Source organism: Hippocampus zosterae, chromosome 2 (assembly GCF_025434085.1).
Source record: "Hippocampus zosterae strain Florida chromosome 2, ASM2543408v3, whole genome shotgun sequence".
Taxonomy (NCBI): domain Eukaryota; kingdom Metazoa; phylum Chordata; class Actinopteri; order Syngnathiformes; family Syngnathidae; genus Hippocampus; species Hippocampus zosterae.
The window spans coordinates 15,753,902-15,780,625 of record NC_067452.1 but is presented as its reverse complement, the minus strand read 5'-3'; the positions used below and the strand labels follow the sequence as shown (position 1 = coordinate 15,780,625).

Here is a 26,724-nt window from a genome sequence, read left to right as displayed (position 1 = left end):
TGGAAAATGTTCACAATGGTAGATGCTCAGATACACAAACTTTTAAAACTAATTGACATGCCGTAGTGTTGTGTCTTTACATTCCTTTACCTAAACCAGGGCTTTTGTGGATAACTTTAGTCTGAAAAGCTCATAAGTAGTACACGATGGACTGTAGTGTCCTATGATTATTAATAGAAGTAGCTAATTTATTATTGATTCCACCCATCAATTAAACACAAAGTGAAATATTTACGGGAACATGAAACATTTATTTTGCAAACAAATACTTGGGTCTTTGGTGTGGGTCTGTGCACCAAGTGTGAAAGTAAACAACCAAGTAAATCTTTTGTAATTTGGCGATTTCTGTAAGTAAGCAGTTCTTCATTTCCCCAAACTGTCAACAGTTTGGCTTAATTAGTGGGGGATGAGTGTTTCTGGTCGATGATGTGACCACTGAATGTGCCACATGCACCGAGGAATACACTAATTGACAAGTGCAGTATATCAAGTAGTAAACTCTCCAAATAAAAATGCTGTTTTTGTCTTTGCGAGCATTCACTTTTTTCACCTACACCAAATTCCACTTCCGCATTTCGAACTCACATGCTTTGTTCAAATGCCGAGTGCCCCCTGGTCGCCGTGGTAACAAAAGCCTTACTTTGCACTGGTTCCGTGGTAAAGCGGGCAAGGCTAGCATTGGCTTAAAGGTTATGAGACAGGACGGCCCTCTCAAAATCTGCTAAGACTTGAGGGCATTAAAGAAAGGGGGGAGGGAGGCTAAATCTTTCACATACTTTGAAGAGAGCATGTCACAGATATATTATTACAAAACGAAGTACCGATAATTAATTTGTGGACAAAAGCATCATGTGTGTCTTTTACAGGAAAAATGGTCATCCATTTTGTTACTGACCCTCTTCAATAGTTCTCTCTATTGGTTGTCCATCTAAAGTAGTCTCTCCAGCCAGCTGGGCAAAAAACTCTTTCTTCATGCGTGTGTGACACTTCCTTTGTCGAACCATGAAGCCACCAATTCCTGATGCAATGAATTTGTATATTATCCAAACATTTTTTGTGCTAAATATATCTTTTAAAATAATGTGAGCTTACCAGGCCTGTAGGGCTTCCGTTTTCTTTTTTTACCGTCTTCCGTATCGTCGACTCCACCTTTGAGAACGTCACACTCAGCCAGGCCATCCGTGACTCCATCAGCAGCACCTTCTCTGTCGGGGCTTCCAGGGTTCTCCATCTTAGCGTCACAATCCATAGACTCTCCACAGACTAGATCAAATAAAATTGAGTTTGAAAACAGCAGTGCATTTAAAAAATGTGGCTGGTTAAAATAGATAAGAAGAAAAAACTTCCAACCTTTTCCCTCTTCCCCTTCTCCTTCCTCTCTCACATCCATTCCATCAGGACCTCCTTCACAGCACAAAGTGCCAAGGCGAGAGCGACGTTGGCGTCTCTTGAGCAAGGGAGACATGGAGATGGTCCGCAGCAGGGACATTCCTGATTCTGTCAGCCAAACACCCTCTAACCGGTAGAACTGTGGCTCTGTAAAGTTCCCAATGTAAAGGTGAAAAAGATAACGAGCACAGAATGCACAAAAATACTTGGCCACAAAATTTCACAAACCTGGCTCTTTGATCCTTATTGAAGCCATAATGGCCGACTCAACTATAGTGGAAAAAACAGGTGAAATTTATCTATTAATTTCATACAGCAGCAATTCATGAATATTTTATCATTTGTTTTGTTCCGACTCACCAACAGGTTTGGGAACATATGGGCTGCATGATGTACATGCAAATCCCTCATCGGATGCTTGTTCCACTTCATCCTCGGTATATAAACTCTCACAGACCGCATGCACCCATCTTCAAAAGGCACAAAGTCAAGAGCGCCGTGTGACATTCAGAATAAATCACACCGCATTAACTAATTCATAATAGATAACATATAGTATATAGTCCCTGAAAGACAGCATTGGTGGCTGTCGAACAAATATTTCATTTGATTTGATTCACCTAGTTCATTTTAATGACCACTACCCACCGGTCGCAATGCTGACACTGCAGGAGCAGCTCCTCCTCCATGAAGTTCTCTCTGCATACTGGACAGGTGACGAGGCTGGCACAGGGGCCACAGTGTGTGTAGTTATTTTGCCACTCGCAGTGGAAACCTGGAGAGTTGGAACCGCATTGTACACAGCACACGCACCTGCAAAGTAGAGAATCACACAGTACCAATTAATCCATCCCCTTTCAAAAAGACCACATATGCCAATGTGAGTATGCAACAATTTGTCTTTTGCTACACAAGCCAGTAAATTGAGAGTCCTTGAATAGTTAATGCAATGTCAGATGAATGTTTTACTTAGTATGCAAAATTCCAGGAATGTATTTCCATTTGACCCCATTCAAAGTTACAAGGTTGAACAGAGCTTTTAAAGATTTTTTTCCTTCTTTACCATTTGCATTTCCAACCTCCCTTGGGCACTGTGTGCAGCGGCGGGTCCAAGCAGTAGGTGTGATAGCTGACATCGCAGTCATCGCACAGTAGCAGACGGGAAGGGTCCGAAGCCTTGCCACATACTTCGCACACAATACATTCCAAACAGCGCCAGCCCTTGCGCAACATTGTCTTTGTGATCTAGAGAAGATAGCGCATTGAATATATCTTGGCTTACAAAGGACCTGGGTTTATAGCAGGTGAAATAAAGACATATTGGAAGGGTTGCATTTACTTTGCTGTTCACACAGTAAGGATGGTAACATTGAGCACATTGCGCACAAGCCAACAACTGCCCCTCCGCGCCCTTTCCAAAGCTGCCGCATACAACGCACATATCCTGAAACACACCACGGAAAGAAGAGAAGGGAAAAAATTCATTGAAGAGTAACAAATAAGCCAAAATACAAATTAATGCATTTAAAAGGAAGGTGCTGTACTTGGAGCAACACAAATTTGTCCGTGTTCGAAAAAAGAACCACTGTGTTCTGCATGGTGTCATCTTCCTCATCATCTTCCTCCTTACTTATTCCAGAGTCTGTAGTCATGCTTAGCTGTGGACAAGTGAAGAAAAATCGAAAAGTCGAAATAATGAACAGTATTCTTTCATTCTTTTGTTCCTTCCATAAAGCTAATGCAAAACTTGGCTCACCAAAAAGGCATCAATGCAAGAGGCCATGGCTTTGAGGCGAGACCGCCCACCCCGCCCTCTCCCTGCACCACCTCCTCGTGGTCGACGCTTTCCAGGGAAACTATTGCTTCGACCCTGACAAAAGTACACCAAGTCAGCTTTGTCTCATGTGGTCAACATAAACAAAATGTGTTTAACAATGTCCACTGACCTGTTTGACCCTTGAGCGGCCGGGGGATCCCCTACGCTTCACTTTTTCTGCGTTACTTCCAAGGGGTTCAAAGGGAAGCGAGTCATCGGTTTCAGAGCGGCCGAGCTCCATAGAAAGGTGAGGATCCGCTTCTCCGGGAGAGCCCAGGAAACCGCTGCTACTTTCATCTCCATGGCTCATGTTGGACATTTCATCCAAAAGCAATTCTGGCTTCACCTCATCCTCCTGTGGTTCCTCTTTTATGTCCACATCGTCTCCTTGCCTTCTCATTTGCTCATCGTCATCTTCTTCATCCTCCTCCTCTTCTTCAGAGTGAGGGAGTAGCCTCTCCTCCATGTTGACGGTAGAGAGTTCGTCTTGTGTGTCCGATGGTAAAAGATGAGAAGATGATGGGCGCGCTTGGCATGGACTTGTGTGCCGCTCATCAGACCGGTGTACGTTCTCCACTTTCTCTACAGATGCTGGAGAGGGTGGCAACTCCGACAGCGTCTCACAGAATGATTCAACACTTTGGAAGCCACCAGAACCGGCCTTTATTAATTCTGCGGATCGAGGCCCATCCACAGACAAAAAAGACTCCTGATTCTCCACCTCCATATTTTCAGGGCCCTCCAGTGTTTCTTCTACTTCAGGATTTTGAGACTCTATTTTGAGTCTCGAGTCAGCTTGGATCACTTGTCTGACTGCCTCTTCTGCTCGCCTTTCAGCAATAGGTTGATGAGGGCTGCTCTGCTTGGTTGAATACTCCTCAGCTAGGATGAAGGAATGTATGTTATTACTTAAATCACTTTCAACTCTTTCATTGGCTGCATCAGACTTTTGTCCATGTAACATTTAGATCGACAGTTGCTTGAGATTACTACCTGGAGACTCAAATGTCGCCGCAGACCTCTCTGAAATGCAGTTGTCCTTGTCAATCTTCAGCTCCTCCTTTGACAATTTGTCACGTACATCTGCTGTCCCATAAACAATATCCTCCGCACCTAGAAGGAGAGAACTGGTTACGGTCTGTTACACAGAGATGTGTTTTTTGTTGTTGTTGTTGTTTTTTAATAAGGTGTGCTCCAATAACCTCAAGACAAAGATTCTGTTTCAGAAGGATCTAGAATCGAGAACTCTTGTGCAATCAAAGGTGACAAAAAAAGAGCTAGGAAAAAAAACGTATGGAATCATCTTAAAACTTACAATAATTTACCGTAGCCTTTGTTGAGAGGGGCAAAATCAGCCTCATTATTTGTAGGTGTTTACCAAGCCTAACTTACATGTTCCCACACACAAAAGAAACATTTTTTTAATTTTCCAACACCACTTGCATTGTGTGAATCCTCACTCTGTAAATTGTGTTGCTGCTGTGATGAAGGTTGCGTGGTGTACCTGTAAAATACCGTGGTACCCCATTGTCAAAAACAAAAAGACCCATCCATCATCAATTCCACTTATCCTCACTAAGTTCTCGGGTGGGCCGAAGCCTATACCAGCTGACTTTTGAGTGAATGGCTGGGTAAATCCAGGACTGGTCTGTATCCAAATGCAAAAAATTGGAGGGCACCGTGTTTTTTTTAATGCCTGCCTTACAAAAAAAGTCGATTGCCGTGACTACAAAGTAGGCATCAGATGGTGAAATAACATACAAAGACAAGAAATGGCTAAAAACTGTGCATTGCTTGCAGAGAAATAAGCGAAGTGCTTGCTGGAAGGATTTTTCATATCCTCCACTGACTAATATTTTAAATAAATACACAGAAGACTTGAGGCTCCCTGTTTAGCCCTCTATTACTCCGCTGCTTTTACTGATATCGTAGCTCTTTGTCATTGCACTGTTTTGGGATTGCTACCAAGGTACGTTACACAAGTGTAGTATCAAAGTCAGAATTTTGGTATTGGTATACACTCGTTGGGATGGGTACGAACTAACCTAGGTCCATGGGTGTCGCTTCTTCTGCAGTAGCGGCTGCCAACCCCATCTTTGATGTGCCTCCTTGGCCTTGTATCACAGCTACTGGCTTTTCTGTCATCATGTCAGCCTCTGTTTGGATTGTCATCTCCACCAAATGGATCTGTCCATCGGTCTCGTCCACCACCTCTGACATTTGAGTCTGTGCCGTGTGCGCTTCGGGGAGATGCTCCTGCTGATGTCGATCCTCCATACAAAGCAGGCAAATGCTTTTTACTTCTGGTATCTCACACTCTCTGTGCACCCACCTGAGAGGATAAAAGATCACAGAATACTTTACAGCGAGCCCACTTGTGACTGAAACCCACAAATGATAAGTATGTGCGTGATCACTGAAGAAACCTGTGGCACAGGGTACAGCACTGAAGAGCCACAGATGGGTGCGCAGCTTTGCCGCAGACGCCACACACGGTGGTGCGCTGATGCTGGCAGGCCTCACACACTGCGTAGTTGTCAAACCACTGCGCTGAGCCAGGCAAAACCAGCCCACGAATGCCACACTCCATACATACACGACACCTCTGACAAGATTCACATAAGGGCGGAAAAAACACTTGATCAGAGTAGACCGTGAATTTAACTGGAAAACCCTTCTCTCAAGAAAGTGACGTTCATTTTTTTTTTTTTTTTTTTAAGGGAAGTGTCCACCTTGAAAAGATGACGAATGTGACTTACTCTGCATTTCCATGGATCTGTGGGGAGAGAATCCATGGCCGGCTGCAGACAGAAGGTGTGGTAACCCTTATCACAGGCATCACAAACTAACATTTTGGAGTCTTCACCTGGTTGCCTGGAGAATGATGACATGAGAAATTAGTTACATCACAACAAATGGCATATTACACCAAAACTAGACTACATGCAAATGTATTGACAATGTTGACTCGCCTGCAGGTCTGGCACACTTTACACTCCGGGCATTGCCATCCTGCCCGCTGGATGGGCGTGGCCCCAATTTCTAAACAGCCCGCGTGATAATGTAGGCCACAACCCGTACAGAACAGCAAGTCTGTGAGTTCCCCTGCTGAATCACACACTGCGCACCAAGACTCTTCCCCTGCTGCGGAAGTCAAAATATAGAATCAGATCATCTGTTCAATATCTTAAAGCAACACGGGGCTAATGCTGGAAGCTAAAACTGCAGTGGTGTGCAAACTACAACATTCATTGAACTGAACCCCTAATTTCTGATTCTCTAATATCCAAACTTGTTTGGGGAAGTGTGTATTTATTCACAGGAAAGTGAGGTAATACATACTTAAATCATAATCATCTCACTTTGGTGAGACATATTTTCAGACTTAGGCTTTTTAGCCTTTTTTTCCCTAATCATATTTTAAGTAAAGTATTTGCAATACTAGGAGGAGTTTCACTGGAAAGCACAACCCAGAATCCAATTATGATCAAAAATAACCGATGAGATGAGATGAGGAACTTGTTCGACTGTTGAAAACATTTTGTAATGATTTGTACAGGCGTGCGTGACGTAACTGTGTTAGCAATCGTGTGAAGATGCATTTGATCATACCTAACTCTTCTGCTTTGTCTATGTGCTGTGGACAGAGAAGGGCCAACTGCTTCATGGATTGGAAGGATCCACTCGCTGCTGCACAGGGGAAGTGGTAAAAGGTTGAACAGCCCTCAGCATGGCATCGAATGGTTGCACCCAGCCGTTTGCAGTATGCACATAGCTGGAACAAACCAGCGCCAAATATCATTAAGTGTGATACTTCATGAAGAAAACTTTTGTTATTCCAAAAATTCTCATCTCATGACACTGAATCCACATTAGAGACAGCGCACGTACCCGCTGTGTCCCTGAGATAACAGCCTTATCCACGTTCTCCAACCCGTCATCATCCTTTTGTTGCACTCCTTCTGACCACATCGCACACCAGTGATGAACCCAACAACCCCCTGCATTCCAAACGGCATCATTAGTTCTTCAAGTCCCCAGTCAAACTTGGATTCACATCATCCCCAGATTCAAAGTAGTAACTGTTGTCTAGAAATTAACCTGAGTCATCAAATAGCGATGATAGGCAGATGGTGTCCGCAAATCCAATGGAAGACAATTCATCATTTCCAGGCTGTGGCAGCTGAGAAGCAGTCGGCTGCAGAGTTGGCAGTTCTGAAGTCGACCCAAAGTGTCTGAGTTCCCGTTGTCCATGAAGGCTGCGCTCCACACAGTTGCAAAGAGCACAAGCCCTTATGCTCTCTCTATTTCAAACACATACAAACACTCTGTGCTTAATATTGACAACAGTAAGCACCTTGGACGAGAATAGTGGACAAGAAACATACATAGGTGTACTTGAAGAGGCGACAGTAGGACTGGACACATCCTCAGCAGCAGGGAGAGCCTGGGACTCTCCTAGTTGTCTAGCAGGAGCATTGTCATCAGCTGAAAAAAGAACAAATCAATAAAATACAGGAGAACTGTGCTCAATAGGGTTATCACAATAATTTTTAGGGCGGTATTTCCAAGAAACTAGCACAAGAGCATAGTATTATTTTTTTATGACACAGATATATTACAGATAATCATTTCAGTTAATTCTTTTAAGAGCAATTGACTTGATAAAACCCCAAAATTATTTTTAAATGGCACAAAGTAGGGTGTAGTGACAACGTAGTTCACAGTGCATACTCCACACACATATGCAAACATAAATTTGGGATGCAGAAAATGTTCAGTGATTACCAGTTGGCTCAGAGTCGCTTTCGTCGCAGTTTGATTTCTGATCGTCCATCCCGCCCAAACTGACTTTGACCTCCTTGACAGAGATCTGCCGCGTCAGAAAACAAACACCTTACAGTAATGCAATACCACTATTGTCAAGTATGCTAACAACCTAAAATGATTTAAATATGACCAAAACAACAACTCTAATGTTATTAGTGACTAAGGTGACAACTACATAACGAGACGATACAAATTAAACAAAACAGATGGCTTACCATACAACAATCAAGGACATGCAGATACTTCCATATGAAAATGTCAATGTTGATTACATGGCAGCGGGCATTTTGCTGTGACCGGCAACTCTCCTGCTAGCATGACTTTGCTGTGAAAACTCTGATTGGTCAATTGTCGGAGTGAGAAATTCTGGGCCTGTCGTGAATCGACTATTTTATTGTGATTACTGTAGGTTGGCCGTGAATAGGTTATTTTAGTGTGATATATAGGCTGCTGTGTTACGTTTCTCCTGGCTTCCACATTAACTGAATCCAGGTGTGGCCGTTAGGGCAATGTCAGTCCAGTAAAGTGTTTCCTAATCATAACTTCTTTTTTTATAGGTTTAAATCAAGGTTAAACGCTTGGACTTATCTTAATTCTAATTCAGATTCATTTCTTAGATCAATTTAACCTCTATTTATTAAACATCTCCTACTTATCCTTTCGCTAACCATAACTTCATATTTTTCTTCGCCTCAAATCATTTGCTTATTTCATAAGCGACCATTGAAATTGTTCAAATGCATAACTGCTCAATTCCTCAAAAAATATATGAAACTAAATGGCTCATTTACAACTCCCAATTGGCTGCAAGAAATTATAAACACAAAAAATGAATACATAAACTGGTTTGCATGTCTGCCTCAAAGTGAAGAGGTCAAGGGTTGATTCTGGGCCCTTACCCATGCCTGTGTGGGTTTTCTCTGGGTCCTCAGTTTTCCTCGCACATTCCAAAAACATGCATGGTTGGTTGGTTGATGGACCCTCTAATTTGTCCTTAAGTGTGGTTCTGTGCGCGAATGATTTGTCTCCGAGGCGATTGTGTGGCAACCAGTTCCGGGTGTTCCCCGCCTACTAACCCAAGACTGCTGTGATAGGCTCCAGCACACCCACGACCCTTGTGAGGGTATAAAGTTCATATTATGGATGGATTCAGAGCGGGATTCCAAGCCGTGAAACGATGGAATACAGCAGCATCTTCGGGGAAACCGCTCTACGTCATGTTAAATAAGCATTTTCAACGCCACAAATAAATAATACTTAATCACTTTATACTGGTGCATTCGGTTTTGTCCAAAGGTAAAGTGACTTGGAGTCCGCCATTGACTCACATGAGCAATACTGCAATCACGTATGCTTGTAAATTGAACACAGGAGTTATCATAATAATTTGCTTATTCACCCAGCAGTGCATTTCCCAAACCGGTTATATCGCAACACAAAAAGGTTATATGTTTTAACCAGTAATTGTGGAGTTTCATATAAATAGTTTTTCTTGTTTTCAAAATACACAAAGAATAGACAACTTCCGCGTGGCAAACTTCCTGTTGCAACGCTCTTGTTGTCGGGCGGAACCAAACTCGCTCACACTTGTGTTCCGCTCGAAGTTTCACGCCGTGGATGAAGTACAGTACAGTATAGTCAATCAAACGACGGCCCCGCCATTGTTTCTGCACACAACAAATACCACCGAGTCGTGGCGTGGGTCGTGTGTGGTCGGCGAGCTGACATATTGAGTAGCGTCAATGTCGATGGAAAGAGACTTTTTGCACGCAGCTCCGTTTCAGCTGAATGATAACATGGCAGAGTCTACAGTATGCTCGTGTGATTGATTATACTCTCTCAATGTCAGAAAATGAACCAAATGAATGTGCACCGAGCAGCCGCAATAATACAATATGGTCTGCACCTTAGATGCAATCGGCGCACAATTACAGAACGAAACATTCCACCCGTTTCGAAGTCAAAATTAATCGTGTTCACACACACACACACACACACACACACAAAATTATTCGGCAGTTGGAGGAAAACTAGTCTTGGACGAACGAATGAATGCCTTTCACGTGTTTGTCATGCATAGAAGATATAAGCGCTTAACACTATTGGAGAAGAATAACACGTATATACAACACCATCGTGTACATTTTTTAAAAACAGACGGAAAACAAAAACACATTGAGCTCAATTTTAATCAACATTATTTGGTCAAAAAGAAAAAGTGAACAATTCAGTGCATTTGGCGGAAGACGTTTTCGAAATAAACGTGACAAGTCAAAAAAACTCCAAGATAACGACACCACATAATCAGCAAGTCATAATAGCTAGTCAATTAATGAGCTCAGTAGGCTTTTTTTCTAAAATGCATTCGAGAGTGTCTCGCGAAAGCGCCGAGAGAAGGCAAAATAGCGTTAGCTGGGTTGACACAGAAAGTAATAACAAATTAACTTTCACAGTGATCGTATATGCTTCTACTGTGGTGATAATGTCAAACAACATCTGCATGTTGATGTCGTTCCAGAGAAAACGTAATACAGCTCGATGAGAACAGACAAACCAGTCGTTACTCAATGTAAACACCGATTTGAGGGATTCGCAGTAGTCCAGCAAATAGCCAAGTCCATATCCCTAGCGACGGACCGAAACGGAAAAACTGGCATCTGGCGATGGTGACGTAGCAGCTAGGTGTCCCGAATATTCAAAACTGCGAAAACTACGCTTTGTGGCATGGATAGCGGCATTCACTTCTGGAAATGACAACGGTTAGCTTGGACTAAAACACCCTGGGCAGCGTCACCGCGGAACAGGAATCAAGCCGAAGTTAGCGCCCAGGTAACACGGCTAGTACTCCAGCAAGTAGACAGCGTCATCTGCTACAAGCTAACAGCTAAATGCTACCGAGAGTGGAGCCAAGATTGCCCGGTCTAAGGTCAGGGTTAGTGTGTCTCTATTTACACTTGGCACGGCACGATGACAAAAGTCACAAGTGACTATACTGACCTTACGAAAGCAAAAGCGTCTCCTCACACATCAGCAAAATCCAAAGAGCCCCACAACAGCTTCCCGTATTGCTTCTGGTCGCTTCATTTTTTGTACCGGACTGTAGCTGCGGCTAGCCGGCTGAAGCGAAAGAGAGGGAGAGAGAGCGTCAGGAAGAGAGAGAGAGAGAGTGGGGGAAGTGCTTGCAGGCGGAAGGCTGCCGACCGAGCTCGCTCAGTGCGCACTTGTCTTCCTCTAGTACTGTGCACCCCGATACAACTACGCCGAGAGACCGCTGGCTTTGCGAGCCAACCGCCGCTTCATCATGCTCGCCCCAGACGTATATTCAACACGGGCGTCAAGAGGCTCCGATACGCCCCAGAGTACCGCTGCCTTCCCATTCGATGTTTTCTTTCAGCTAACACACGACCGTACGACCGGGCTTGTGAATGTAGCTAGAATGCTAACAACGAGCCACTGCATGATGTGTTGTGGAATCCTTCTCGCGAGCTCGCAGCTTTGTGCGGAATAGTGCAAAATAAACACTCATTTGGTGTCGACTTTGTCCGGCAACATATTGTACTTGACACTTTGCATGAACCCCCCAATACATTACACACTTGGCCAAACTGCGCCAAAAGCAAAACATTTACCAGCGCTCTAAAATCAGCAAATCGTGCGAAACGAGCATTCAACGTGTCAACATTAGGGCGTCTAAAATTAAACTGCTGTTGTGCTTTGTTTATCTTTTCCTGCACAGCGCTGCACATTGTTGGCAGGCACAACGCGGAAACATGATGGAGGATATTAACACTCGATAGTACTGGAGAATCATTACATTTTCCAAAGCGCGGAAGCCATTTTCATTAGCTTGTTATAAATTGCATCAGTAGGACTATCTTGGCGCAATATCTGTTGTCATGAATGACTAACCCAGTGGCTCTCTTTTTTTACCCGTCAAATTAAACTAAAGAAGTATTAATTTGCCACAAGCGTGATTTATCTAAACTGATCCCAACTCTGCTCGGTTGGATGCAGGGCGCGTTTGGCTGGACTCATAAATAACACATCAAATTATAATTATGTAGTAACGACAAGTGTATCTACACTCTTGCTTGACAATCAAATGCCTGCTCCCCAACTTCAAGCCTATGTTTAGTAGAAGACTGCATCACCTTCCACAAACAGCCAAACCTAATGTTACTGTATATTCATGTCGACTTGTGTTACACGATTCGATCTGGACTGCAGACTACCTGAAAAGTGATAATGCTGTAAAAGGCAATACTGTATAAGGATTAAGGGTGCCTGCATTGTGTACTCTACGTGCATTGACCAGTCACCAGCACCTGCTTCAGCGATGATTGATTTGCAGTTTGACCCTGCCACTTTGCACTGTTGCACATGTGCAGAGACCTCCATGTGACCCTAATTCATGTCATTTCAAATGGAATTTGACATCTTTAATCCACACAACCTGAAAATGATGACCATTGATCACCTGAAGTCATCCAAATTCATTAGCTAATAATACATTCAGAAACAAAAGTGTTAAGATGGCTGGAGAAGGTCACCACGTAGTGGTACTGCCATGCCTTTGCATACATTAGTACATGACGTGTGCAGGTTTTCATTTTGAAAATACAGTAGGTTGTTACTAGGCCTCTGCACAGGATTAGTTAACTCCCCATTCAGCTTTAGCAAGATTGGATTAGATTTTTTTTTAGGGGGGCGAGACTGATTGGAGGACAGGCTGATTGGCCAATGGCTGTAAATAGAGGCTGGTATTAAGGGCACTCGATTCCTCCCATTCGTCAGCCAGCAGAGTGATTCCCTTCCCATCTGCCTTCTGCATCTCAAGGATAATCCCTTTGAATACCTCCACAGATGTTTACAACAGAGCATGAACTAGGAGGACGTGAACACAATTTGTGTCTTCCACGTTCTATTTTGTAGGTTAGGTGTGTTTTCGCTTGCTTACTCTATTGGTTATTTTTAGTGTAGTAATGCTCCAGTTGAAAGTTGACTAATTTGTTCGTATAATATAACCTCAGATTTTTCTGATGTTTTTCTTATCCCACTATCTATCTATGTCCCACTGAGCAAGAAAGACGCCTTCTCATTAAGGCCACTCCTATCCTGTCTGGAAGAAATCAAAACCTGGATGGCACAAAATTTCTTGAAATTCAACGAAAAGTAGACAGAGGTGATATAATTGTTTGGTCCCAGTGGCCCTTGTACATTCCATCCTGTAGACTTGGGCGCTCTGTCTCCTTATCGTAAGTCAACAGTCTCAAACCTGGGCCTTAAACTGGACAGTGATTTCAAACTCGATCGGCAAATTGGTGCCGTTGTTAAATCCAGCTTCTTTCACCTTAGACAGCTGGCCAAAATAAAACATCTCCTCTCACATGAACACTTTGAGACAGTAATTCATGCCTTTGTCACATCCCGGCTCGATTACTGCAATCCCCTTTACTTTGGAGTCAGGCAGTCATCCATTAAGCGCCTTCAGCTGGTCCAGAATGCCGCTTGATTGGTACTCGTAAGAGGGAGCATGTAACTCCTACTCTGGCATCCCTTCACTGGCTCCCCATTCATTTTAGAGTTATTTTCAAGATCCTCCTCTTTGTTTTCAAATCTCTGAATAATCTCGCGCCACCTGACCTCTCTGAGCTCATCCGCCCCTACACACCTGCCTGGCGCCTCTGGTCTGCGGACAAGACATTATTACAAGCACCAAGAACTAAACTGAGGCTCAGGGGGGATCGAGCCTTTTCTGTTGCTGGTCTCTCTCTCTGGAATGACCTCCCACTGAACATTCGGCAGCCTCCTCGCTGCCCATCTTTAAAGCCCTCCTCAAAACTCACTTGTATTCTTTGGCATTCGACTCAGCATGACTTAGATTTGTTCTTGGTTTTACTGTTTGGTGCTTTCTACCGCCTTTATTACCGATTTGTCTTACTGTTTATTGTGCATGGTAAATTGCTCCATGTACAGGACTTTGTATGCAGCGATGGCTGTTTGAAAGTGCTCTATAAATACTGTTGACTTGACTTGACTATCCTCAAAAGTATTTTTTTCCACAATAAATAAAAGGCTACAATCAATGTAAAGTGCTGCTTCACGTTACACATGAATTACTTGATCTTAGGATGAGCTCAGTGTTGGAAGAGTGGTAGTTGCAGGAGAGAAACATACGAGGTGCCCTCGACCAAGATGTCCAAACCACGGCCCAGGGGTTTTTACAGTGTCTTAATAAGAAAATCACTCAGGTGTTGCAGATGATCTGAAATGCTGCCACTGGAGTCCTTACATCTATCAGAAAACTGGACCAGATCACACCTGTCTTCAAATCACTACACTTGCTGAGTCAAGGAATATATTTTAAAATCTTGCATCTGGTTTACAGATCTCTAAATGGCCTTGGACCAAAATGCCTGCAAGACAGACAGTAATAATACCCTCTGAAGCATCCAGACTGCTCAGGTTGTCTGCGACAGGTCTCGTGTTTGTTCTCAGAAACAGAAGGAAACAAAGCGACGCACCACGTCATTCTTTTGCTCTTCGCCTGCGGAACAAACTCACTGAATACCTGGAGTCAGCTCAAATTGTCAGTTCATTTCACTCAAGGCTGAAAACATGATGTTTACTGCAGCAATCTTAGGAATCTATCCTTTAATGTCTTGTTTTAGTCCCCATTTGCATGCAATCTTTTAATCATTTTTTGGGATGATTTTTTAGATGTAATTTTTTAAATATCGTCATATTTTCTTTCTCCCTCTGTAATGCTTTCTGTAAAGCACTTTGAATTGTCTTGTACATGATGTGGACTATGCAAATCAACTGGCCTCCTTGCCTTTGAAGTTAAAAATAACTAGAGAAAATATGATTCCCTCATTAAATTACATTTTAATGTTTGATGACAAAAGGTGAAGACATACAATACGTATGGTGCAATAATCAAAATACGAAACATACATGACATTTCAGATGGTAGAAAAATAAACAAAATCTATTGATTTGACAAAAATTCTAATGCGTGTGAAAAAATCTCCATATTCAAAAGAAGAATTACACACAACCGAGTGCACAGACAAGCAAAGGAATTAGTTACCATGAAAACACATTTAAAAAACCCGATACTTTTAAGGATGAAAAGAGTTTGAATCCAAAATAATAGAACCCACACTGTACAAAACTCGAGCATACCAGTGCACATTGGATGTCTGACAGTTGAGTCCCTCTTTCACTTTCATTCTCCGAGCTCCATCCACATCCTGATATGTGATCGAAGAACTCTTACTCGCATAGAAATGTGTGTTATGATGAAATGCTGTTGTATTAATGAAAGTTGTCTGCTCTTGCATTGTGCTTTCCCCCCAAAGTCGGTGCTGGAATGAGGAAATGAGTCGCAGAGGTCCGAAGGCCCAGTGTGCCAGCATGTGACCTTCTACGAGTGCATAGCTGGACACCAGCACCCCATCCACAAACAAAGTTCCATCTTCTGTCAAAGGTGCATACACTCCAGTTGTCCTTTGCACCGAAATGGAACTGATTCGAGACGGACGTATCTGACCGTCTGCTCTGTGGATCAAAATGCAGTGGCGGGCTCTGGCTCTGCTGGCAAATCGTGCTTGGTACTTGCTGTTGTCAAGAGTGCAGTCGGAGTCCAAGAACACCAGATGCTGTGGTGTGACGGCCAATCTATGGCCATCTTCTGTCTCCAGAGACAGAACAGTGACCCAAGCTTCTTGATCCCGGTGTAGAAAGAACAGGACCAAGCTAAATACTATTTGACCTGTGCTAGACATGGCCATCACTCTGTCCCCGGGATTTAGTAATGACATGCTCTTCTGCCTCCCTCCAGCAAGAGTCACCCGGGCCCAGCCTGGGAAACAGCCTCCTTTTTCCACCGCAACTGAGTGATCTGCAGAGAGAAACACAACCCCATCAGGTGAATCGAATCAAAATTTTCTGGAGGGAGAGACTCAAACGTCAAACAAAACTTCTGGTTTGTGATAGCAGTGGGGGGCAAACATAAAACTATAAAATGAAACTTAAAAATGTTGAAAAAAATCAAGCTGTGTTCGTTGGATAGATTAAACCATACCCAACTGAAAAATGTATGCTGCTTCTTTTAGCAACTTTCTTATGCCTACGTCATGCATATGTGTTTGAGCCATGAAAAAAATATGCGCGTAAAGCCTCCAGTAGCTGGACTGCATCCCACCGGGTCATTGCATTGTTTTTCACACCACGACAACAAGTGCTAGCGCACAGCAAGCTTGCAACCTAACTGGAACATTTCTTGACCGACGGACAGGCAGCGGGCTGAACAGGCTTGTCGACGCTTTAAGCGCCTTGCAAAATGTTGTGTTGTTGTGTGTCCACACAAACAGACAAAGTCCAGCCTTTATGAAAAGCTGCGATACAGGTTATTCATTCGAGCTGTGGCTTACATTATATTACAGACATTGGAACAGATACTTCCTGCTAGTTGTCTTCCAACAATATTACAGTAGCCTGAATAACACAAGATGTGTAACACCTGGGAATTAAATAAAACTGCCAAGGTGTTTGTAAATTATAGCATCCAGGTAAGAATGCATTTTCGAGACCTAAGCACTGCTAGCTTGCTAATTGCATGCTGTCCTGGTTGAAATATAATTGCAACTAAGTAACTTAGTTGCTACATAGCTACTAATGGAACAAAGTTGTTCAGTTCTTAAATAGTGTGGTACTGGGCCCCGTTTTGGCCACATAAAAAAAAAAATCAGGAAAACTGCAATGGTGAAAAATGGTTTAGCGCTTGAAGCTACACAAATGAGAAGTACATACTTCTCTAGTCTATGTAATGATTACCTTCAAACATGTATTGTCTTTCGAAACAGTTGAATTGTTGTTATTTTATATTAAATGTCTGGTAAAGTGCTTTGTTACATGTCTTACAATTTCTTTAAGTGTGTTTTAGAAGTGATCTTACCAGCTTTGACAGAGCAATGGATGTGATATTTGGACTCATAGTGGACCCAGTCAAAGCCTGCCTCTACAGCCAGCTGGGCGAGCAGTCCGTATTTGTCTGTGTCTCTGTCGTCAGTCGTGATGTCCGCAGCCCGACCTTCATAGTGCAGAGATCCAGCAGGGTGGTGACCATCCTCGTCCCAGGCCTCTGTCACCCGGAGGTGCACCCCTGGCCACTGGTTCATAACTGCAATCGCCAGCCTGTTCAAACATTCCTTGCAGCGCTAGAACAAGAATCAAGCACATCATAAAATAAAACACATGAAATGTATTTTGTGTGTGTGTGTGTGTGTATACACACTTAGTTAATCACTTTTGAATTAAATGATAACATATGGCGGCATAGTGAGCGAGTGGTTAGCACATCCGCTTATCAGTGCAGCAGTTAGTGGTTCGATTCTGGCCCCCATGTCTGCATGGGTTTTCTCCCGGTGCCCCGGTTTCCTCCCACATTTTAAAAACATGTTGACTGAGCGGTCTAAATTGTTCCTGAGTGATTGTGAGTGTGAATGGTTGTTTGTCTATGTGTGACCTGCGATTGGCAAATGGCAACCAGTTGAGGTGGGATAGGCTCCACAACACTTGCAAGGAGAAGCGGTTCAGTTAATAATGGATGGATGATAATATACATATAAAAATGAGAACTGTATTGTTGAAATTAATGATTTTACATTTCTTTTTTTGTCTTTGAAAAATTCCTGGCCCAGTTGTCTGTTTTGAATGTTTAAATGTGAGCCTCGCGCATAAAAGTTTGCAATGACTCCGAAATTTCACTAAATTTGCCCCCAAAATATGATTTGTTAATTATAAATTCATATGGGTTCCTCTGTCCTTGCTTGGAACGTTGAGTGTCGAAGAGAAAAATTTAATGGTCCAGCACGCCCACAACACTCGCAAGGAGATAGCAGAAGCTATCATAAAACTCTATTCACCTGTTGCCCTTCGGCCTGCAGAATATGTCAAATAAACAGGCCCACATTTCACAATTTGAAAGTGGCCTGCATTTATGGGCGATTTGGGACGAGATCATCAATAGTTGAGTACTCATTCGTTTTGTGACTCTCGGTTTGCTGTGGCCACAAGATATTACATGAAAATGGGTGCCTTGGCCAAAAAAAGGTTGGAAAACACCGCAAAGAGTGAATTGTATCGAGGATACGAGCGGCCCCTAAATATGTGTATTCTTCTTTTTGTCCACTAGAGAGCGCTAAGATGCTTCTTGACGGTGACTGAAGCTACTGTTAAATTTACACCAGCAGGATTGAACTGTGCTGGTGCTGATGGTTGCTTGTTCGTGTATTGAAACTGGTCGGGTACAACAAAGCTAACACTCTTTATTGTATATTTCCATTTAGTTACAAAAAAACCTAGGTAAAAATGAATTGTGTAATAGTTATTCGTTTCAGTATGTGTTGATTTTATAATGCTAAAAACCAATAAAAGTGTAAATATATTGAATTGAATAGTTGTCGCACTCCTACACACGCACACACAACATGATCAAAAGTGACTCAACTTGACGTTCATCTTTCAATCAATATTCTCAGAGAAACAATTTTCAAAACTATTCCCTTTGAGCTTTAGTTCCGGCCTCAAACACCACACTGCAGCAGTGTTGATTTGTGAGGTCCCGTCAAGGTCCATATAACTTGAGCAGAATATTATCCTCTGAGATGATACGTCAAAGATATACAACTCATATTTTTTAATTTGGCTTTGCAAAGCCTTTCCAAAGGTTATGCGTTAACTTTGATCGCCGTAAAATGTGCGCGCGTGTGTGTGCGTGTTTGTCTGTGTGTGTGTGTGTCTGTGCGTGCGTGCGTAGGGGTACAGTATGTCAAACTCATTTTTGTCGTGAGCTCAATGTTTAATTGATTAATTAATCGTCTCATTATATTATTAGAAATGCTCTGTTAATGTTTTATTACATGTGAAAATTTGAAATGTCGACACAGATCTTGGCAAGAATAATGGCAGTCTGACACACATGATTAGTTTTAAAATTAGTTATAAAAACGTGGTAATGGGCCAGATATGTGGCCAGAGCTTGAGTTTGGCACGCTTAGAGCATAGATTGCTGACCTTTGAGCAATTGTATGTCATTTGTTTCAACTAAATACGACAAATACGAATATAGACTGATTCTGATATTCTGTGCTTGGTGCACTTGTACGCGCCTGTTTGCAGCCCACACAAGGACAAATGCCCTACACTTGTTTTCATTTATTAACAGAGCGTTGAAGTGTGAGCGTGGAATTAGAATTTGACTCCGTTTCACCATTTCAACACTTTCTCTCCCATGCTTTGATTGCTTGTCTGCTGGCACAGAAATGTCTGCTTTCCCTCCTTAAATAACCAGGATATGAGAACATTGCTACAGTAGCGACTTGGCCGCATTCTTTTGCCTTTTTTGACAGGGTGACAGAATAATCAAGGCCGTTCTCTCCTGTACTAGCTGCGACGGTGGCCAAGCAAGAGTTTCACCCCTGAGACATTTGATCAGAATTGTGACTCCTCGGCCTCCTTCTTTTGGCATAGTCGCACTCTGGCAGGACGACGGTGTTGATCCAGAAAGTCATGCACTCATCCGTCGGGATGTTGCGAGTCTTGCGGCCTTCAGTTGACTGAACAGCATTTGTGTCGATGCTAAGGTAAGAGCCGTGGAAGGAAAGAAGCTGTGTGAGCAGCCGGTTAGAGCATGGGAGCCAGCGCCACTATGCACAAGGCAGATGGGAAAATGTATTGGCATGCACGCTGGAATGTGACAGCAAAGGGTGAGAAAGAAAGGGACAGAAAGCAAACTCGATACATTTCCCTCCCAATGCCATTGAAGAGAGGCATTTCATTGTCACAACTACAATAGTGGCTTTTCCAACGGTGCCATTACTTCAGCATGCGGGAATTTCGTATAGGCGACCTCTCCAAGTGTGACGCACAATGAGCGTCTTTCACATTTGGGCAAAAGAGGGGCGCGCACACTCAAAAGTGGGCATGAGAAGGGCACACATCACAAGCACTGATATTCATCACAGAGATTCATAGCCTAAACAAGCAAAGCAAGGCACAGCATCGCCGGAGTGCAAAGCATCGCTTTCCCACCGCATGTGCGGAAGCGTGAGAAATCAAGTTAGGGCTCGGAAGTCGACCTTGCAGAAAGTTGCAGGTCCAACCACTCATACACGCTTCAAACTGCTGGGACAAAAATAGTGAGTTATTAGATAAATGACAAAAAATGAAATGATGTATATTTTTTTTACATTGTATTTTCTTATTGTTTGTACAGTGTCCTTGGGTGGCATGAAAGGCGCTTTTAAATAAAATGCATTATTATGATTATTATTATTTAACACAGCTTTTTTCATAGCAGAATGGCCAGTAATAAGGTGTCTGGTTCAAGATTAAAAGGAGCTGCACGTACCTGAATGGGGAATTTAGCCTTTTAAGGGGGAGTGTGGACGTTTTATTGATTTTTTTTATCTTAAGAAAAGGGAGGAGAAATATGTTTGTTGGTGCTCGGAGCTGGGCAAGGTCGACGAATGAATGAAGGTGATGTGATGTTTTTTGAGTGGCGCACAGTAATAGGAGTGTGAACATCTCTCATTGGAATGGAAGAGTAAAGCACAGTAAGTCCTACCTTAGTCATGAAGCGGTCCGCATTGGTGTTCTCCTCATCTTTGAAAACAATGTCTGGGTTGTAGTTGCACACCAGCTCGTTGAAACGTTCCGAGTTTCTCGTGATCTTACCCTCTGCCCTGCCGCTGGCCCCCAGGTTGTTCTCGGAAAAGTTGGGGAAAAACTGCTTGTAGTGCATGGGCGTGAGCTTCCTGGGCCTGGAGCGGACGCCGTAGCCCGGGCCCGGCCCGCATCCCTCGGCCACGCACAGACAGGTCCACAGGGCGAGCAGGCCCAGCCAGGTGCTGCGGGCCCAGCGGGGCTGCTTCATTGGGGAGGCTTGATGCTTCAGGTGGGAGACATGTAGGCTGGGGTCACAGCTTGGTCCATTCCAAAACACTGGTAGTTTGAGCATAAAAACTCAGTTGGTGTTAGGACATCCTTTACGCTTGAGATGGAACAGGAGTCGGAACTGTAAAGCGCGAGTTGATGAGCTTCTAAAATCTACAACGCCTTTTGTGAAGGCTCTCTGCTCCGGTTGTGCTCATGATTAGGAGCTGATTTAAAGCCACCTGAGCACTTGAAGTCAGCTTCATCTTGTACCTGTCATGTCAACACAGCTCTTATACAAGTGGCGCCCCTCTGCAGTCCCCACGCAAATCCTCCTCGTGCGCCACGGCATGCGCCGCAAAGTCCGAGTCATGAAGTCATCCTCTTTTGTCTTCCTTCTCTTGGGCCCTGCAGCGTTGCTGCGCTCCTGGCCACCTTGCAGCAGCCATCGGGTCTTATTAGACTCGGCAGCAGATTGCCCTCCCTTCCTCTCTGCGCGCTCCCACTGCGCCGGGACAGCACACGCCTCCAATTCAACCTTTGAAAGGACTTGATTAGTCCACTTGTGTTAACACAATGACACCACTCCACCCCCGTCATCCTTTCCTACTCACAACATTTCGGACGTATCAGATCGGGACGCTTGGGCCACTTTGCTTGCTTCCAGCTGTCAAGACAAATGAGGTGCAACAGTTCAAATGCACTTTTGGCTCATCAATCAATAACCAGGAAAAACAGGTCAAATGTTTGGGGGAATGCGAATCAAGTGCGTGTTATTAATAGCTGAACTTGAAAGTGAAGAAGTGAAGGTCATGCAGAGAAAACAAGTTTCCAGCCTCGACACCCCCAATAGTCTCCCTTACTTCCCGTGTTTGAGGAACCGAGTTGGTGCCCCCAAGACCTTTGAGACGAAAACACTCGAAAACAACACCTTTGTTTTTATCCATCTCAGAACAATAGCCAGGAGAACATTCAAATGTGTCGGAACATCATGCTATAAATCAGAATCAGAATCATCTTTATTGCCCAAGGATGTAGAACACACAAGGAATTTGTCACTGGTCGTATAAGCTACACTAGTTTAACCAGGTGAGCCTTACTTCGACACTTGTAGTGAAGGCTTCCTTGTTTAAGAAATATAGCACTGTCACCTTAAGAGCCACACTAGATCAAAACACGCGGGAACATATGCAGCATGTGAGAATCAGACCAGTAAGGGTGTGACATGCACATGAAGGAGGGTAGTCGCTGAACTGTGCCCACTGCTTGTCCCAACTTGATACACCCATGATCGTCATCGTAACCCTGGCGATATTCAGGTAATTGGTAACACTAGTCTGGCAATAACGAGCAACTACGGTTAACACAGACATGACATCTAAGTATCAAAAGACTTTCCGGAATGTATGGGTACCACCGTGCTGTAGAACCGCCCAATGACAGCTGTGCAACAATGTATAAAGTCATCGAGCAGAGACAACGTGATCAGTGGTGCAATACAATACTATGACGGTTGTGCAGTTGGTGCGGATAATCGATGCATCATTTTTTTAAGTGACCGGCAGCAGTAATGGAGTACAATTTTAGGTGGGGAATTAAACAGAAAGTTCTTTGAGCGCTTTAAAGTGCCTGGGTCTGTGGAATACAGTATTAAAAAGAGGAGAGTGCAATCATTTGCAGTCCCAAGTCTCAGCTTACATCTGCAGACACTTTCCATTGGGACCTTGACATCTGAGTTTAATAACGAATTAAACCATCACCACACTCATAATCCCTACATCAAATCATCTTGCCCTATTCAAATGAATAGACATGTCATTAATCTGTTCCAGCCAACCCGCACAAGAAAACAACCAAAAATGTGTAGTGTTTTTTAATATGAAGATGAGCACTATCTTGTACTTTATTAAAACAACAACAACAACAACAACAGTAACAGAAACAGTCATGACATAATTAAAGAAACTGTTAAGAGAGACGTTTTCCCCACATTTTTTTTCTTCAGTTTTATGGACATTGTGCTGCTTCTTCTGTTATGCACACCTTGGCCACTAGGGAGAAGTACAATACGGCTGTCCACGAAGACAGCCACAGCTCCGCAGTAACCAGCATTAATATTAGTCTTTCTTTGCAGAGGATGAGGAAAATATGTCTGGATCTATTGTTATCTGTCTAAATGTGTTGCTCGATTACTTGTGTTTAAATGTCAGTTGTTTGAAGGGTTTAACATCATTTACACACTGATGCTACTCATTGGTATGTGCTTTTGGTAGCTGGGGCCTTCAACGGGGCCCTTACCCACTTAATCCACCTCTTAATGCAAACTATACAAAACATCAATACTATAGGGCAGCCAAGTCTGGTCGTCGAGGATCCCTATCCTGCAAGTTTCAGATGTTTACTTCCTCCGACTCTTAACTGTCCGTGGGTGTGGATGGTTGTTGTTTGTCTATGTGTGCCCTGCGAGTTCAGGGTTGAAAAATGGGTCAATACTCTAGAAAAATGCAATATAACAGCACGCAACTGTGCCCTGTACACATTCTCTGGAGTACTTCACAATCACGACAAAAACAACACTTTAATATCACCAGAGATGCTGATTATGATCATTTTCAGTGCTTGGAAATCGCGACAGGTGTATTTTTCAAACTCGGCTTGCTTTGAACAACCAATCAGAGAATGGCAAAATGCTGACATGATTGTGGACCAGCTAAGTGGCCCTCTTTGCTGTCTGTCTGTCTCTCTTTCACTCCCTCTCTTTCGATCTATTTAGCTACCTAGCTACCTAGCTGTCTGCGGACGCAATGGTTTCATTTCTTGTGTGCGCGTCTAAAATAAATTTGCATTAACTGCAATGCTCTTGCAAAGGTTTCATACAAGCATCTTTGCTGGGGAAGGTTCCAGAAGAACCCGGGATGTTATAGGGAGGGGTGGCAGCGGTGGTGAAACTGCATTTTCCTGTTCTAATGAATAAACAAGGCCAAGCACAAGTCTGGCACGGGCAGCACAGATGAGAGATGTTGGCCTCCATGACAAATCCATGGCCTTACTCAGACAAAAAGATAAAAAGTAACATTTGATTCTTTGCCATGTCGACATGTTTCATCAAAGCAATTTCAGAATGCAACATGAAAGGGAGAAAAGGAAGGAAGCAAGCATCTGTGGGATGGAGATGGAAATAAAGTTGTGGTTATTTCTTTTTCTTCCCCTTCTTATTTTGGTGCCTCACACTTCTGCCTCCCCCTTGTTGCCGCCTTCTGCCTCTTGTGAACTTTTTACTCCCCCATTTCAGGATGGGAGTAAGTACATGGCCGGGTGAGTGTTTGAGCTTCCTGCACAGCCGCACAAATGTAAATGACATCCACTGGTTAGCTCCAGATGGCACCTTGGTTGTAATAATAATAATAATAATAATAATAATAAATACAATACATTTTATTTATAAGCGCCTTTCAAAACACTCAAGGACACCTTACAATCAAACAAGAGCAATAAAACCACAGATAAAATTATAAATAATAAAAAAGCGATGAGTTTAAACTGAGTATGCAATTTTAAATAGGTGGGTTTTGAGATGAGTTTTGAATGCGGGAAGAGAGTCAATATTATGGATTTCGGGCGGGTTTTATTATCTTAAAACTATTTTGGGCCAATTCAGTGGCAACTTTGCAGGCCCATACAATTGGGTTGGCAGAAGATCATCTGTAAGGACATTGACTTTGGAACCTCAGGGTTATGGTTCAAGTCCCCTTGTGAACAGTATATTTAGTTAGGTGTAGAAAATATCACCTAGTTTCCATGGGTAGTTAGTCTTGGGAATTTTACATTACAGTGTCCTAATTTTCTCAATTTTTTTTCACTTCACTTGGGTAAAAATTGCTCATAACACAAATTTTGACTTGCAACACAGAGCGAAAAAACAAACCAAAATAAAAGTTTGTCCATCCATTATTCGAACCGCTTTATCCTCACGAGGGTCACGGGCATACTGGAACCCATCACAGGTGTTTAAGGTAGTAGACGGGGTACACCCTGATGGATGCCAACCAAGCATAGGGCACACATTTAGGCACTGTTTTAAATTGAGACACAATATAGTGATTCACTTACAACATGAAAATCTACATAAACAGTGTCGTAATTTTCTTGACTGTACCTCCACGCGGCTCTACAAACTCTGCCTAGCAATTTAGCAAAGGATTGCCACGACTAGGGACAAAAAAAAAAATCGTCCAGCTATACAGCTAAATAAATGATTTTTGTTATTGTTGTTTTTTTTGTAATTACCAAAGTTTGTTTGTTGCCTAAGCAGTTTGTGTGACATTGAGTTGAGTTTCAATTTTGTTTGTTTCAAAGTGTCCTTGAGTTGATGTGGCTTTCTTTCCCAGTAACCATTATATGGCTACAGCATAACAGTTTTGGAACAACGTATAGACACCAGGTCCACCTGAGTTTTCCTGGCACGTCATATGTAAGTGACCCGCCGTTTTCGTTTTCCGTCATAGTAGACACTCGACTGCACGGACCTGTTGTCAAATCAAATGTATGCGTTGGAACAATGCTGGGTTTGACATCTCAAGCATTTGTCTTGCCTCTCGGAGCCGAACAGACGCTGTGAGGGTTCCACTTCCTCAGATGGAGGCCTGCCCGAGGGGTCGGGGGGAAAGAAAAGTCAAGGTTCTGACAATGTTCCAACACCCATCCTTTCTTTCTTACTGCCAAGCGGCATCTCTCACTTTGTTATCAGCGCAGGAAGAAGCAGGGTGGGGTATTCGGATGCGCTTGCACGCCCACAACGGTGTTGCATCCAACTTTGGCTCAGCGTTTTATTGGTAATATTTGTCAACTATGCACAAAGTTACGTATGCACACCAACACGTGAGCTTATATTTGAAGGAGAGACGGTGAGGTTGAGATCTTGTACTGTGGGGCTTGGGAAGAGGGGGGGGGGGGGGGGGGCGCAAACAATAGATTGAAAAGGGTGGAACTTCCTGACCCGTGACAAGGAGGTCAATGGATAGATATGATGCTCTACCTTGTTTTATGAACCTGCCCCAACAACTATTTTTATTTCTTTTTATGTTTAGCATCTGCTCACTGTGTATTATACTCTTTCAGAATCATTCACCTGGCCAAAACAACAACAACAACATAATAATAATTGGGGAGAAAAAAAAATCACACAGGCCTGCCCGTGTGAAGCAAGTGTGCCGTGAGTGTGCACGCAGGATGCTGGCCAGAGAGTGCGAGTGCCATTATCAGTTGATTAGCCAGCAAGTCTCGCCTTTTTCCTGTGAGTGCTTCGGTCATTTACGAGCACACAAATGAGGGTGCAACGGCGTCTAATTCGTTTTGGCATACAGTTCAAATGGCGCACTGTCAGGAAAGCTAATCTGCCACCCCCCTCCCTCATCCCTTCATTCTTATGTTTTGACAATAAAGATAGCCTATCTCATCCCGTTACGAGCAGCCTGTCTGCTGCCTTGTCCAAGATATGCCTGACAACCAGTCTGATGGTGTGTGTCACCCAATGGGACTGCTGTAACCTTTTGATTGCACCACCACGGAGAGTTCATATTCTTGCTGCAGCGGGAGGCGCACTCCCAAAGTCGAACTAAATCAAGACTGATGCGAAACCCACATTTACTGTGATAATACCCCTTGCGCAAAATATAGATTAACAGGGATAAACATTCAGTTGTTTAATTTTGTAGAAAAAAAACATTGTGGCTTTGAAACAAAAACAA

General features: G+C 43.2%; 2 protein-coding genes across 5 annotated transcripts in view; both read right to left on the bottom strand.

Moving 5' to 3' along the window:
• kmt2d (lysine (K)-specific methyltransferase 2D) overlaps positions 1-11,194 on the bottom strand; it is a 36,975-nt gene extending 25,781 nt beyond the window's left edge. For 2 of the 3 annotated variants that reach the window (XM_052057909.1, XM_052057911.1), the window contains exons 1-22: positions 11,033-11,194; positions 7,994-8,078; positions 7,594-7,693; positions 7,307-7,509; positions 7,097-7,206; positions 6,818-6,980; positions 6,178-6,349; positions 5,965-6,079; positions 5,632-5,810; positions 5,251-5,537; positions 4,199-4,318; positions 3,336-4,087; positions 3,146-3,259; positions 2,934-3,047; positions 2,729-2,833; positions 2,453-2,634; positions 2,038-2,202; positions 1,750-1,859; positions 1,618-1,659; positions 1,351-1,536; positions 1,093-1,263; positions 896-1,018 (exon numbers count right to left, since the gene is read on the bottom strand). In XM_052057909.1, coding sequence (XP_051913869.1) covers positions 896-1,018; positions 1,093-1,263; positions 1,351-1,536; positions 1,618-1,659; positions 1,750-1,859; positions 2,038-2,202; positions 2,453-2,634; positions 2,729-2,833; positions 2,934-3,047; positions 3,146-3,259; positions 3,336-4,087; positions 4,199-4,318; positions 5,251-5,537; positions 5,632-5,810; positions 5,965-6,079; positions 6,178-6,349; positions 6,818-6,980; positions 7,097-7,206; positions 7,307-7,509; positions 7,594-7,693; positions 7,994-8,042 — 3,562 coding nt within the window. In that variant the 5' untranslated portion in view covers positions 8,043-8,078; positions 11,033-11,194. The remainder of the gene's footprint in view (positions 1-895; positions 1,019-1,092; positions 1,264-1,350; positions 1,537-1,617; positions 1,660-1,749; positions 1,860-2,037; positions 2,203-2,452; positions 2,635-2,728; positions 2,834-2,933; positions 3,048-3,145; positions 3,260-3,335; positions 4,088-4,198; positions 4,319-5,250; positions 5,538-5,631; positions 5,811-5,964; positions 6,080-6,177; positions 6,350-6,817; positions 6,981-7,096; positions 7,207-7,306; positions 7,510-7,593; positions 7,694-7,993; positions 8,079-11,032) is intronic. The other variant, XM_052057910.1, reaches the window with a different exon arrangement.
• Positions 11,195-14,903: 3,709 nt separating this feature from the next.
• dhh (desert hedgehog signaling molecule) lies at positions 14,904-21,519 on the bottom strand. Of its 2 annotated transcripts, XM_052058108.1 has the most exons (4): positions 20,780-21,519; positions 20,670-20,707; positions 16,998-17,259; positions 14,904-15,941 (listed from the first exon to the last, which is right to left on the bottom strand). In XM_052058108.1, the coding sequence occupies exons 1-4, from the start codon at positions 21,060-21,062 to the stop codon at positions 15,160-15,162; spliced, it is 1,365 nt and encodes a 454-aa protein (XP_051914068.1). In that variant the 5' UTR covers positions 21,063-21,519; the 3' UTR covers positions 14,904-15,159. The 2 variants fall into 2 exon arrangements, with proteins under 2 accessions (XP_051914068.1, XP_051914067.1); XM_052058107.1 differs by having other exon boundaries at positions 20,670-21,518.
• Between the last annotated feature and the right edge of the window lie 5,205 nt (positions 21,520-26,724).

What these genes read in the sequence shown, in the direction of transcription:
- dhh (XM_052058107.1), bottom strand. Translation starts at nt 21,062, where the DNA reads ATGCTCAAACTACCAGTGTTTTGGAATGGACCAAGCTGTGACCCCAGC. An exon ending in CGGACCGCTTCATGACTAAG is followed by an intron (nt 17,260 to 20,669) that starts GTAGGACTTACT and finishes TTCTTGTTCTAG; the next exon opens with CGCTGCAAGGAATGTTTGAA. An exon ending in CCATTGCTCTGTCAAAGCTG is followed by an intron (nt 15,942 to 16,997) that starts GTAAGATCACTT and finishes TTCTCTCTGCAG; the next exon opens with ATCACTCAGTTGCGGTGGAA.